At 37.5% G+C, this 13513-nt stretch overlaps 1 protein-coding gene across 1 annotated transcript in view; it reads right to left on the bottom strand.

Moving 5' to 3' along the window:
* Positions 1-13513, bottom strand: part of LOC136873882 (ribosome biogenesis protein BRX1 homolog) — a 70115-nt gene that overhangs the window by 21400 nt on the left and 35202 nt on the right. The window contains exons 3-5 of the mRNA XM_067147189.2: positions 8857-8977; positions 8626-8750; positions 5058-5193 (exon numbers count right to left, since the gene is read on the bottom strand). Of these exons, the coding sequence (XP_067003290.2) occupies positions 5058-5193; positions 8626-8750; positions 8857-8977 (382 nt within the window). The remainder of the gene's footprint in view (positions 1-5057; positions 5194-8625; positions 8751-8856; positions 8978-13513) is intronic.

Below are 13513 nucleotides of genomic sequence, written 5' to 3'. Positions count from 1 at the left end.
TGAAAACAGGTTTGTAACTTTAAAGGTGGTAAGGAATGGTAAAGATCCACTATATTATAACAGAGAGGTAAAGAGACTAAGAAAAGAAATAGACTTAAAAATGGCTGTGGAAGTAAGGAGAAACTGAAGGAACTTACTAGGAAATTGAATCTAGCAAAGAAGTCACCTAGGATAACATGATGGCAAGCATAATTGGTAGTCATACAGATTTTACTGAAAAATGGAAGTGTATGTATTGATACTTTAAGGCAGAAACAGGTTCCAAGAAGGACATTCCAGGAATCATTAATGAATAAGGGGAGTGTGTATGCAAGGATCTACAAAAGACAGAAGTATTCAGTCAGCACTATGTAAAGATTGCTGGTTACAAGGATGATGTTCAGACAAACGAGGTGACCAATACTAAAGTAGTATTAAAATTTATCGTACCTTCTGTATATAAAGGAAAGGGTGATAGACACAAAAGAGTGACTGAATGGGTGGCTATATTTCTAGAAAATAGAACTCAGAGAATTAGAGTAGGCGAATCTCTATTTGACCCTGTAATAATTAAGAGATAGACACAAAAGAGTGACTGAATGGGTGGCTATATTTCTAGAAAATAGAACTCAGAGAATTAGAGTAGGCTAATCTTTATTTGACCCTGTAATAATTAAGAGGGGAATTCGCCAAGGCAGTATAATTGGACCTTTATGTTTTCTTATATATATATCAATGATATGAGTAATTTTTTTTTGCTAGTTGCTTTATGTCGAACAGACACAGGTAGGTCTTATGGCGACGATGGGACAGAAAAGGCCTAGGAATGGGAAGGAAGCACCGTGGCCTTAATTAAGGTACAGCCCCAGCACTTGCTTGGTGTGAAAATGGGAAACCACGGAAAACCATCTTCAGGGCTGCCGACAGTGAGGTTCGAACCCACTATCTCCCGGATTCGAGCTCACAGCTGCGCGCTCCTAACTGCACATGAGTAAAGAAATGGAATCAGAGACAAGGCTATTTGCAGATGACGTTATTCTGTACAGGGTAATAAATAAGTTACAAGATTGTGAGCAACTGCAAAATGACCTCGATAATGTTGCGAGATGGACAGAAGGCAATGGTATGACGATAAATGGGTTAAAAGTCAGGTTGTGAATTTCATAAATAGGAAAAGTCCTCTCAGTTTTAATTACTGTATTGATGGCGTGAAAGTTCCTTTTGGGGATCATTGTAAGTACCTGGGTGTTAATATAAGGAAAGATCTTCATTGGGGTAGTAACATAAATATGATTATAAATAAAGGGTACAGGTCTCTGCACATGGTAATTAGGGTATTTAGGAGTTGTTGTAAGAATGTAAATGAGAGGACATAAAAGTCTCTGGTGAGACTCCAACGAGAGTATGGTTCCAGTGTATGGGACCTTCACCAGGATTACTTGATTCAAGAACTGGAAAAAATACAAAGAAAAGCAGCTCAATTTGTTCTGGGTGATTTCCAACAAAAGAGTAGCATTACAAAATTGTGCCAAAGTTTGTTCTGGGAAGACTTGGGAGAAAGGAGACGAGCTGCTCGACTAAGTGGTATGTACATACAAAGTATGTAACAAGTGTTATTTGAATATCCACCTATTCTATACAAAGAGATCTAGTAAATTAAGAATTAAATTTTATCATAAAAGGTTACAAGGGACATGTTTCGCACATTTTTAGCGCATCATCAGCCTCAAACTCAAACCTGTAAGGTGAATAATCAGGATCCTGATTGTTCTTACAAATAGTAAAAAGAGGATATCAATGTAGGTGTTTGTTTAACATAAACTTATAAGAATGTCCTTGGTTAAAACCGTAGTATCAAGCTGCATGTCAAAACTTCACAAGATTACATTCTCCGGAGTGCTGAGTCAATGCGCCCAAAACCTGTTGAGGGTGGAGGGATAAACAGCTCAATCTTTATAATGAAGTAGAAATGTGTTTCCTTGAATAATCCTATTGGATAAGAAAAAAGTAAAGTTGCTAGATTGTTAAAGATGTCAATTTTGTATGTTAAGATAAGACAACAGTCTTCTTAAGTAGCTGTGGGGCAAGGAAGGGTGATCAGCTGTCTATAGTCGTATTTATCTGGCTTGAAGGAGCGAAAGTCGAATGTGTTAAGATAACATTCTTCTTTAAGTAGTTGTAGAAGCAAGGAAAGTCGAAGGTATACTGATGTTGATTAGAGCTTTTTGGTGTAAAGTCTGTAACAAGAGGAGAGTGAATGTGTAGGAAAATATTTTTGAAGAGAAGGTGGGTTTAAAAAGAAAGAATGGAGAATGTTTCAAACATAAATAGGAACCTATAACAGAATAAACGCATTGACAGGTCAGTGTGGGAGCAGAGGAGACAAAGATAAACATGAAAGCATGAAAGGACAAGGAGAATCTCCACAACTTCAAATAGAAGGGCTTACTCCTCATACACCCCAGTTCTTCTACATCTAATTCTTCGCAGCCCCCTAACAAGCTCATTTCTGCTTCCCAGCTTCATTAGGAAGGCGTGCTTTAACACTCATTGGGCTCTCTTGACAGATCTTCTATCTTGATGTGGGAAATGTGGGATTAGAAAAAAGCTGGATAAATACAGGAATAGGGAGGAGACCAAAACAAAACACAGGCTAGCTGAGAATGGGGATTGATTAAGAGAGAGCCTATCTATTTGAAGACAACAGTGCATGAAGTGGGAAGATAATCCTTTTCCTATTTTGTCATGTTTTTCCTTATCCCCTTTTCTGTTGCTACATCTTCCAATGCTGACATGTCATTATGTTCATCCTGAATTTGTTCCTATTCAATGTTTCTGCAAATTCTGGATCATCAAGAGAAGAGGTAACAAAGATGCAATGTGGCTAAGGAAGCAATAAAAAACTTAACTAGACTGTGGAAGGACCAACAGATGTCCAAGAACCTGAAAAAAAGAAAAGATACCTAGGTAAACTGTCTAGTATTTGCCATCCTAATGTATGGATGCAAGTTGCTGGTATTAACAAAGAAGAAAAAATTAATAAGATTGAGGCAGCCAAAATGTTTTGTAGGTGAACGATGTTGAGAATTTCATGGACCAATCACCGCACAAATAACCCCATCTTAAAAGAGCTTAAAACTTGAAACGAACTCCTCACCTTACCGGCACCTACTGCTATGAAATTCACCATGCACATAACCTTTTTTCTAGTACTAATATAGACTCACCCTCATCTTGATATACACCGTATTTTCTCTGCAACCGGGACTTACATACTTCAGTGAACATTTATTTGGACATCACATTCTTTGCATGAACTCCGCTCTATCCACCGCTACGATCTGCTATCTACTGACTACCTTCTTGCCTGCTGACGTCATACGACACCGCTTGGTTTGTTGCGCATGCTCCCGTAACATCTGGAATCTTCCAGACGTATTTCTCCTCATCATTTCCCCTCTACTCAATCATATAAAAACCTAGCCATTCTCTGGATAATTTGAGATAGACTTTAGCCTGTGTGGAGGGAGGAACACCAAACGTCGTCTCCGTCTTTAGGGACATGTGCCCAGGAGTCTCCATTTTGGGGCAGTGCTACATATTTCGTGATGAGGTATGACAAACTGTTAATTTATTTTCTGTAAAACTTCAAGTTGCACCAGGAACTATTTTCCTTTGAAATGCTGATAGGGAGCATGGCATTTCCAGGCCGGATTCCACTCGCCTTTTAACTATTTAACGTTTCCAATGAAGAACTTAGTTGCAACTCTCTTTCGAGCTGTGCATGTGCTGTATTTGGAACTCCGCGAGTCCTACACACGCTCATACGTAAACAGTGCTTCGCCATTCGTCTTTGTAGTTGATTAACTCTGAAAGTGACTGTCTTGAAACAGCTTTATTTTAATAATATTGTGATTTCGGCTTGAATAATAAATTTTACTTGGTGTCAATTCGTGTGGTAACTGACGCAGTTCTGATTTACATATTTGGACTTTACTTTGAAGATTTCTAGCTGGTGTATTCTGATCTTGTAATTGTGTACATGTTTGTTTTTTTTCTTATACTTCTTGTTACTCTGGGTTTCTCATCAAACAGGCGTATTTTTCCTTTTCCTGGCTTGTTCCTTTCCATTCCTTCTTTGTTCTTCCTCATTTCCTGTCTTTCTCTTTGATATTTTATTTTGTATAAGATTCGAATTTTTGTATAACTGGTTGGGAAAGAACCACATTTTTATATTCTTCTTTTTGTGTAAATTTGTAAGAGGTTCGGTTTGTTTGTTTCAATATATCTGTCTCCAAAGTTGAATATGCTTTCTTATCTATTCTTCACCCGTCATGTCCCTAATTTCACTTCACACTCCCTTTTTTTTTCTAATGTTCTTACGCACTGTTTCCACTGCGCTATGTGCTAGTTCCTCTTGAATGCTATTATCTTGATAGTTGGAAATCTTTATTACCACGGCCTCTATTCTCAATTTGGCATAACTGGATGGCGAGAATATTATAACCTACCGATTTGGAAACTGCTCGGTGTCGTTGATATATTGGGATCTTCCCTTTGCACAATTATTATTATCATTATTATTTTGTATGTATGTATAACCCCATTCGGATTACAAACTGAAAGGAGAATCTCAGGCCAGGTTCAACTCCATCATTGAAATACTTTGGCCTAATGAGAAGGGAATCATAAAATATGGAGAAGTTGATCATTCATGGAAAAATTACAGGCAGACGCCACAAGGAAGAGTCCCAGTAAGGTGGATTAGCCAGATTACCAGTAAATGTGGAAGAACAATGCATGATCTAATCATAAAGCAAGTCAAAGACAGGGAATCATGGAGAAAAAGATCTATCATATCACAGTGACCACTTAACCTCTTACAGGAAGCCAGGATTGAAGAGAGATTCATGATTCTCAGGAATGAATAGAAATTCATATTTCTCAGGATTGAGGAGAGATTCATATTTCTATCTTTTTATATTTGATTTGCCACTTGTTTGCTCCTTTCCATTATTTATTGAGGTAAGGGTGTGGATCTATTAAATTTTACTGAAACTTCTATGAAAGAAAATTACCTATTTCTACAAGGGCACCATCTTCAGATAAGATCTGGAAATTCCGAAACCAGATACGATTGTCCATAACTGTGAATGTTAGCACATGATCTGTAAATGGCTGACTTTTTGGATGTTGGTTTGGTGTTCCAAAAACCTGAAAGAAAAATCTCCAATTAATAAAGTACAATTTGCAATTTTCTGAAAAATTTCATAAAATATTGTTTAAAAAAAAGTCCATTAAACATAAGATGATGAGAATAATGCACACAGGGCACAGTCAATGCAAAGTCTGTGTTGCATAATCAACAAAACACAAGGTTTCAGGTAAATAAATACAATATATTAAACATTTGAAATGATCCACCTTTTTTACTGGTCAATGTAATTTTTTTTGTGTACCAAACTCAACCTTCTTCAAGTTAGGTTCTTATAACTTCACGTTCTTTTTGCTTGAACGACGTTTAAAAAGAACGGGTGTTAATTCGTTATATGTTCCAATATAAAAGCAATTTGCAATAACACCAGGAACTCAAAAACATACTAGTATTTAAATTTTTTATAAATTCATAAACATACACAATGGATTAATGATACTTCACACGGCTACTAGGCTGAATGATCTACATACTGGCCTTCGGTTGAGAGGGCCCCAGATCTGATTCTTGGCCTGGCCAGGCCAGGGAGTTTAATTGTGTACAGTTAATTCCTCTAGCTTGGGGACTGGGTGTTTGCCTCAATACACTTATACACACACACAACACTATCAACAATCATAATCACAATCACAGAAACACATCCCTCCACATATGTTACATGTCAGGAAAGACATATGGCCATTAAACTCTACCAAATTTACAACATCAAGTGCTGATTCCAGTAAACTGGAACAAGTTTGAGAAGAAATAGTTAAAAATATTCAACATTAAATTATCACAAACATGAGCAGTACAGTGAAGAGATATATGATACAAAGTGAAACAAAAAAGGTATTTCATTGCAAATGAAGTTGTTCCAGTTACAATACTTTCTTCAGTTCATCCCAGGTATTTCTGGGGTCACTGGAGCCACCCAGGTTTCCAGGGTTTGAGGCTAGATGCCCATCTTGATGCCACACGAGTTTTGAGATGATGAGATCTTGTCATAGTATGTTTCGTGAGAACAAGAGACTCCTCCTGATCTTCTTTTCAAATGGTTGTTAAGTGATGGGTGAGAGGAAAAAAAATGAAACATAATTCCAAAATTTGGTAAACATTAACACGGCTTCTTTTTCAATCTGCTTTACATCGCACCGATATAGATAAGTCTTATAGCAACAACGGGATAGGAAAGGGCTATGATTGGGAAGTAAGTGGTCGTGGCCTAAATTAAGGTACAGCCTAGTGTGAAAATAGGTAACCATGGAAAACCATGTTTAGGGCTCTTGACAGTGGGGTTCGAAACCCTATCTCCCTTCTATCATCCCACTATCTGATAGCTACATGATTCAAACCATGCAGCCACTAACTCGGTGGTTGTTTATATCATCATACTTTTGTAAGAAGGGATCTGGAAATCCCAAAACCCAAGACAGGTAGGGCAGGCATCTCTTACACTTCCAGCAGCTGCAACAGTGTCTTGAATGTCATCCACCTTCAACTGCCATTCCAAAACCGTTTTAAACTTTAGATGGAAAAGAATCTAAAAATTCTGAATACTATGAACTATGGCAGGTTACACTTCAGTCAACACCAGTATATGAAGTGGAGTGAATTCATGTAATGAAACATGAAATGAAATGGCGTATGACTTTTAGTGCCGGGAGTGTCCGAGGACATGTTCGGCTTGCCAGGTGCAGGGCTTTCGATTTGACTCCCATAGGTGACTTGCACATCATGATGAGGATGAAATGATGATGAGGACAACACATACACCAAATCCCTGTGCCAGAGAAATTAACCAATGATTGTTATAATTCCCGACCCTGCCGGGAATCGAACCCGGGACCCCTAAGACCAAAGGCCAGCACGCTAACCATTCAGCCATGGAGCCAGACATGAAACAACATGAAGTATATACATTAAGTACTCAAGTTCAAGAAAGAATAGTGGTGGTGACTTTGTTTTAAGAAGTACAACTTGGTAACCATCCTCTCTTAACAAACTAAAATAAAAAATGAAAATGAAATAAACTATTCAATGAAAGAATTTGAAAATGAAGTAAAAAAGTAAAACAAAAATTATTTTATTAAGCCAAAATGGACATAAGTTAAACCCATCAAAAGGCAACATTACCTCACTGAGTAACTGAACACTTGAAATTTATGTGAACTTGAATAACTCACTCTCGCACATGATGCGAATGACAACATCAGCAATATTCTCGTCATAGGCTAGTATGAGTTCAAGTGTTGGCTGCATGTTGGGTTCTGTCTTAGGATAGAGAAATTGTGCACTCTGTGAGGATGTGGGCTGTGATGAATTTGGCACCGCATGTATGCACTGGGGAAGGGTCTTCCCTCTTTAGGAGGAAGGAGCGCATAGATCTTCTATGACCTATCCTCAGCGTACACAAAACTAAAGCCTCAATCCGTGAAGGCCAGAAAGAGGTCCAACACACAGCAGTTGTCCTCTTAATTCCTCTCAGCTCATTGGAAGATTGGACAGCTAGCCACTCCAACTCCCAGAACGTTAAAAACGTTTTGGCATAGCAGAGGACAAACATCCCAAGCAGGTAGCCTACATTTATACGTCTAGGTAATAAAAGTACAGCTTCTTTCGCAGCTTGATCCGCCACTTCACTGCCCGCAAACCTTACGTGGCTGGTGCCAGCACCAAACCACCTGGCTAGAAGGTCATGAATCTACTCCACCAGCAGTTGCTGGGAGAAACATGAATCAATGAACTGCAGAGAACTTAAATGAATCAGTACATATGAGAAAGTGGCCTCACTCATCTCTCAGCACAAACTGTAGAGCTTTTAAGATGGCAAAGAGTTCCATAGTATAACATGCTACAAACACTAGGAAGTGAGATCTTGATGCCGACTTCTTCAGAAACAAACGAGCATCCAATATTCTCTCCTATCTTAAAACTGTCCATGAAGATAAATTGTTGCACATCTGTCTAGTTATTGGTGAATGAAGTCATGGAAATACCTCTGAAGAACAGAGACATCCATGTTCAGCTTAGGTGCACGGAAGAGATTGAGCCATACATACAGTTGAGGAACTAGCCAGGTGCCTCAGCAAGGGTCCGCTCAAGACAACTGCTAATAACCACATCCAACTCAGAGTAAAATTTATTAATGTAAATCTCAACAAGTTGTGTAGCTTTCAACCAGTTTTTGTACCTGTGATGGTACTGTGTGTCAAAGAGGCATTGACAGGTTGGATGTTGCAGGTTATGTTTCATGTTGCACTGCACATTCATTGTATAGTCAATTGTTAATTCAATGAATCAGCATCAGATTCTGAACAAAACACATCCAAATAAGAGTAAACTTCCTACAACAATTAATATTGTGAGTAACATTACAACACTTCTTTCCTGTTTGAAGTTTATACTTAATTTCAAAACTCAATTTTGACAGCATATATTTAGTACCATACCTGCACAAAGAGCTCCTTTAACACTGCATAATGAGGATGTTTGGTGAAACTTTCATCAAATGACAGCAAGGGTCGCGATCCTTTCAAGCAGTTCCCATTTAACTTTAGCTCTCCCATTGTGTAAACTGAGAAACCACAAATATAACAGATAGTTTTATACTTATAAAATACTGCTGGTTCAAAGTGCTTCATCATTCAAATTGTTTATATATTTTATGTGATAATGCTTACCATTTTCAACCAGAAATTTTGCAGAAGGACCTTTTGGAACATTGGAAATCCACATATACAAATCACGCTTCAGTCGTCCTTCGAATAAGACACACTTATTACAGTTCTTCATTTCACAGATCTATAAATAGAGTACCATACATTATATTAATCAACAAATAATAGCAATGTGCACAAATGACAAAGGATTATCTCACCAAGAAATATACAAATATCAGGAAAGAGAATTAGGCCTAGTTACATACAGGGCACAACAGGTCTCAATAGCCTTAACTCACAATGCAAGTTATCATCAATCTTATATAGAAGAAACAAAAGTTTTAAAAGAAAAGGAAGCATAAATATTGTCACTTTCATCACAAATCCTACTTGAGCAAATAAAAAGTAAAATGTTTCATGCTCCGACAGTTAATAATGATATCATTGGTTTCATATATCACCGAGCTCGATAGCTGCAGTCTCTGAAGTGTGGCCAGTATCCAGTATTCGGGAGATAGTGGATTCAAATCCCACTGCCGGCAGCCCTGAAGATAGTTTTCCGTGGTTTCCCCATTTTCACACCAGGCAAATGCTGGGGCTGTACCTTAATTAAGGCCATGGCTGCTTCCTTCCCACTCCAAACCCTTTCCTGTCCTATTGTTGTCATAAAACCTATCTGTGTCAGTGTGACGCAAAGCAACATGTTTTCACGTCTGTTTGTATATCATTAGGGTCGCTTAACACATTCAATGCTGATGATGCTTATAAGCATCAGTAACTGTTGCATAGTGAGTATTATCAAATAGCTTAAATGATAATAGTGGAAACTCCTGCGAGAAACTGGCGTCACCGCTTCTACGTGCCATCTAGCGGTTTAAGAGGCTAACTACTCTTGCTACTGCTGTCAGTTGTGCATGCCAGAAGTGTCTTATTCGTATTTCAGATAGTTTTGTGCTTGTTATGAATCACGATTTTGGAAATGGCAGGAAGAGGAGTTATTTGTGCTATGTATGGGTGTTTTAATTACAGAAGACAAAGTGATCGCAAGTCATTTTACAGATTTCCTAACAACAAAGTGCTGTGAGTATAGGCCCACCTGTTAATGTTTTTACGTGTCTGTGTTTTTTCTATTTATGAGAACATACTTTCTTTAAAATATTGTTATGATTAAACCTATGCATTTAATCGATTTTTAGGTGTACTCAGTGGGTTGTGAAGAGCAGAAGAGCAGATTTAGATGAAATTCTGAGGACCAAAGGACCAGAACATTTAAATAAAAGCTATGTAGTGTGCTCGGACCACTTCTCAGAAAAGGATTTCAGAAACAAAAATCTCTTAAGCCAAGGGTAGGTATATAATATTATATTTTCTTCTAGTTTTGCGTATGAACTTGCTTGAGGTACAAACATTGCATTTTTCCATCATTATAACTTGTATCACTAGTGAATGCCTGATTATTAAATCTTTATGTTTGTTACAGAATTTGGCCAGGTGCAGTGCCATCATTGTTATGCCACAATGTCAAACAGACAAACTTGAGGAGTAGCCCGAAGAAAAGGAAACGAGAGCATGAATCTACCCCAGAAATTTCAGATGAGTTACCGGTACCAACAGAAAGTGCAGTCCAGGAAGATGATAAAGTGCCCGCAGAAGAGAGACTGAGTAAATGCTGTTCAAAATTAATGTTGAAATATAGGAATTCTCAGAAGTTGCCTATCCAAGTACAGATCAGTGAATAAAAGTTTGAGAAGAAAATTGTGTGTGTTGCAGAAAAATCAGTCAAAATGTAACTGTGAGAAAAGTGTTGTGGATAACAGTGTTGCTCAGAACTTTATAAATTTTCAACTAAATCAAGGGAACCGTAAAGCTCAGGGTCGAAGATATTCAAGTACTGACAAAAGTTTTGCCTTAGCTTTGCGTTATTGTTCACCAAAGTCATACAAGTTCATGCAAAAGCATTTTTCGTTGCCAAGTACCAGGTCATTAAGAAGCTGGTTACAAAATGCTCAAGTGGAACCTGGAGTAAATAAAATGGTTCTAAGCTTGCTGGAAATAAAAACTAAGAAAATGAGAAGGGAGGAGAGGGTTATTTCACTGGTATTTGATGAAGTTTCCATCAAGTCATCACTGTCATATGATCCTCAGAAGGATCAGCTGGAGGGCTATGAAGATTTTGGTGTTGATACTCCTGTACAGCCAATCACTGCTCCCATGCGCCAACAATGTAACCAGGCTATGGTATTCATGATTAAAGGTTTGTACCTCAATTACAAACAAATAATTGGGTACTTCCTAACAAACAATGCTATGGCAGGACACTACATCAAAGAGCTGGTGCTATTTATTGTCAGTCAACTTCAGGCGATAGGGTTAGTCCCTATAGCAGTTGTGTGTGATCAAGGGAGTAATAATATGAATGTGAGGAAACTGTTAGGTGTTACTGCAGAGAAGCCATTCCTTGAGGTAAATGATGAGAATTTTTTTTTCATGATCCACCTCACTTAATCAAGTCAGTGAGAAACAATCTGAAAAAGTATGACTTTGTTTCTAGTGATAAAATATGTAGTTGGTCTCACGTAAGAGAATTTTACAACAAGGACTCAAAAATGTTTCCAAGGTTAGCCCCAAAGTTAACAAATAAATGTATCACACTTCCCCCCTTTTCAAATATGAGGGTATGTTTAGCTACCAGGGTCCTCAGCCATTCTGTAGCTTCTGGAATGCTACTTCATGTGTCATTCAATTCTTTGCAATCAAGTGCTGCAAACACTGCAGAGTTTATAGAAATGTGTGATACTTTGTATGATATTTTTAATTCTTCAAGTCTCAGTAGCCCTAAAGGGTACAGAAGACCCTTAAGCAATGACTCAGGGCATTTGAAAAAGCTGGATGAAATTTGTGATTGTCTAAAACAACTCAAAGTTTTAAATAACCGCAAAAGCAACCCTCTCTGTATTCAGGGTTGGATAGACAATATTTCTGCACTGAAAATATTGTGGTCTGAATTATATAGTGATTATGGTTTTCATTATTTGCTAACAAGGAGGCTCACACAGGACTGCATTGAAAACATTTTTTTTTCATTATCAGAGCAAGAGAAGGTAACAATGTAACCCCAGATGCAACAAAATGTTGCAGTGCCATAAAGAACGTTATGATAAATCAATTGCTCTGTGCTTCTGATGACAGCAATTGTGAATCTGATGTTGCAAACTTTCTACTGACTCATAATGAAGTGATGAAGTGCAATTTTGATGCTAATGTCACTCAACAGTGTGAGTTAAGTGATCAGGTAACTGATTATGACCATGATGTAATACAGGAAAATGCAGACCATTATGTCATGGGTTGGGCATGTAGCAAATTTCCCCATGCTGAGTGTAGGGATGTATTGTCATCTTATGATAATGATTATATCATGGGAAACTTGCACATAGAAATGAAAAAGTATGACAATTCTAAAATGATGTTTCTGAATATTTGTGGGGGAAAGTTAGGTGCTAAAATATCAAGAACATTTGAAGATAGTTTTTGTTTCTGTTAGAAAGCACAGATGGGATTAGAAGAAAATTGACTGACAGGTTTTTGTCATTGAATGAATGTAGTGTAGGCATATGTAACAGCTGTGCAAAATTACTGACTGACAAGTACTTCAAAGTCCTTATAAAGGCATATGTGAATAGAACCAATGACTCAACAGTGAAAAATATTGCCTGTAAAAATACCAAGTTTAAAAAGATGTATGCATATGTGATTTGCTCTTGAAGACTGTAGGCCCTAGTCATAACATGACGATCTAATGTTTTAATTTGATAATACATTTGTTTTATTCTTATCACTGGTTCATTCAGATCAACATCAACCTTTTTCCTTCCCTATATTATGTTACAAGAACGACGCAAACGTCTTAAAGTCTGTATTTTTTTGGGTTGGAAGTTGAAATGTGTAGTGTTTGAATAGCGCGTTATGTTAGTGTTCCCTGCGAGCCGCTAGATAGCAGCACAATGTGCTGTCGCCGCTGCTCTGCGTGCTAAGTAAGGAGAGTTTCCACTATTATCATATTAAGCTATTTGGTATTATTCAGTCTAGCTTGACAGTTATGTTTGTATGCTTGTACTTGCACTTGTCTAGAACCTTGAGAAACATTTCACTGCCAGAAGGTTCTTTTTTTTTAGGGCATTGTTTAAAATAACAGCTAAGAAACCAACACCAAGGCCTTCTAAAGTAAAACAAAAGTTACAAGCTGACAAAAATTAACAGATGGTGAGCTGTGTAGTACTTAGGAAATAGTGAATGTGAGTTTGGTGGTGACAGACTGGAGAAAACCAACTGGTATCGCGTAAATCTATACACCTTGGACGGTGACAAGGTGTTGAAGCAGACCTTAGAAATGTGGTTCATAATAATACCGCTAGAAGAGATGGACGTCATCAACGCTGAAATAAATGGAGAACCAGCCCAGGAAGGAATAAACAAGTCAGATGATGCATGGAATATGGATCTATAAAGTGGTATTTCTCAGTACTTTGTTTAGAAACTTTATATTTATTCTTTGCCTAAGATTCACACTTTGTTTTGTTTTCCTCTTCTTCATTGTATTTAGTTTGAAATGTGAATAAAATTATTTAGTCAGGAGTGTTTTTGATTACTTAAATAACTAAATATCTGATATAGTAAT

The sequence above is a fragment of the Anabrus simplex genome, chromosome 1 (genome assembly GCF_040414725.1).
Source record: "Anabrus simplex isolate iqAnaSimp1 chromosome 1, ASM4041472v1, whole genome shotgun sequence".
Classification (NCBI taxonomy): Eukaryota; Metazoa; Arthropoda; class Insecta; order Orthoptera; family Tettigoniidae; genus Anabrus; species Anabrus simplex.
This window is presented reverse-complemented; position numbering and strand designations above follow the sequence as displayed.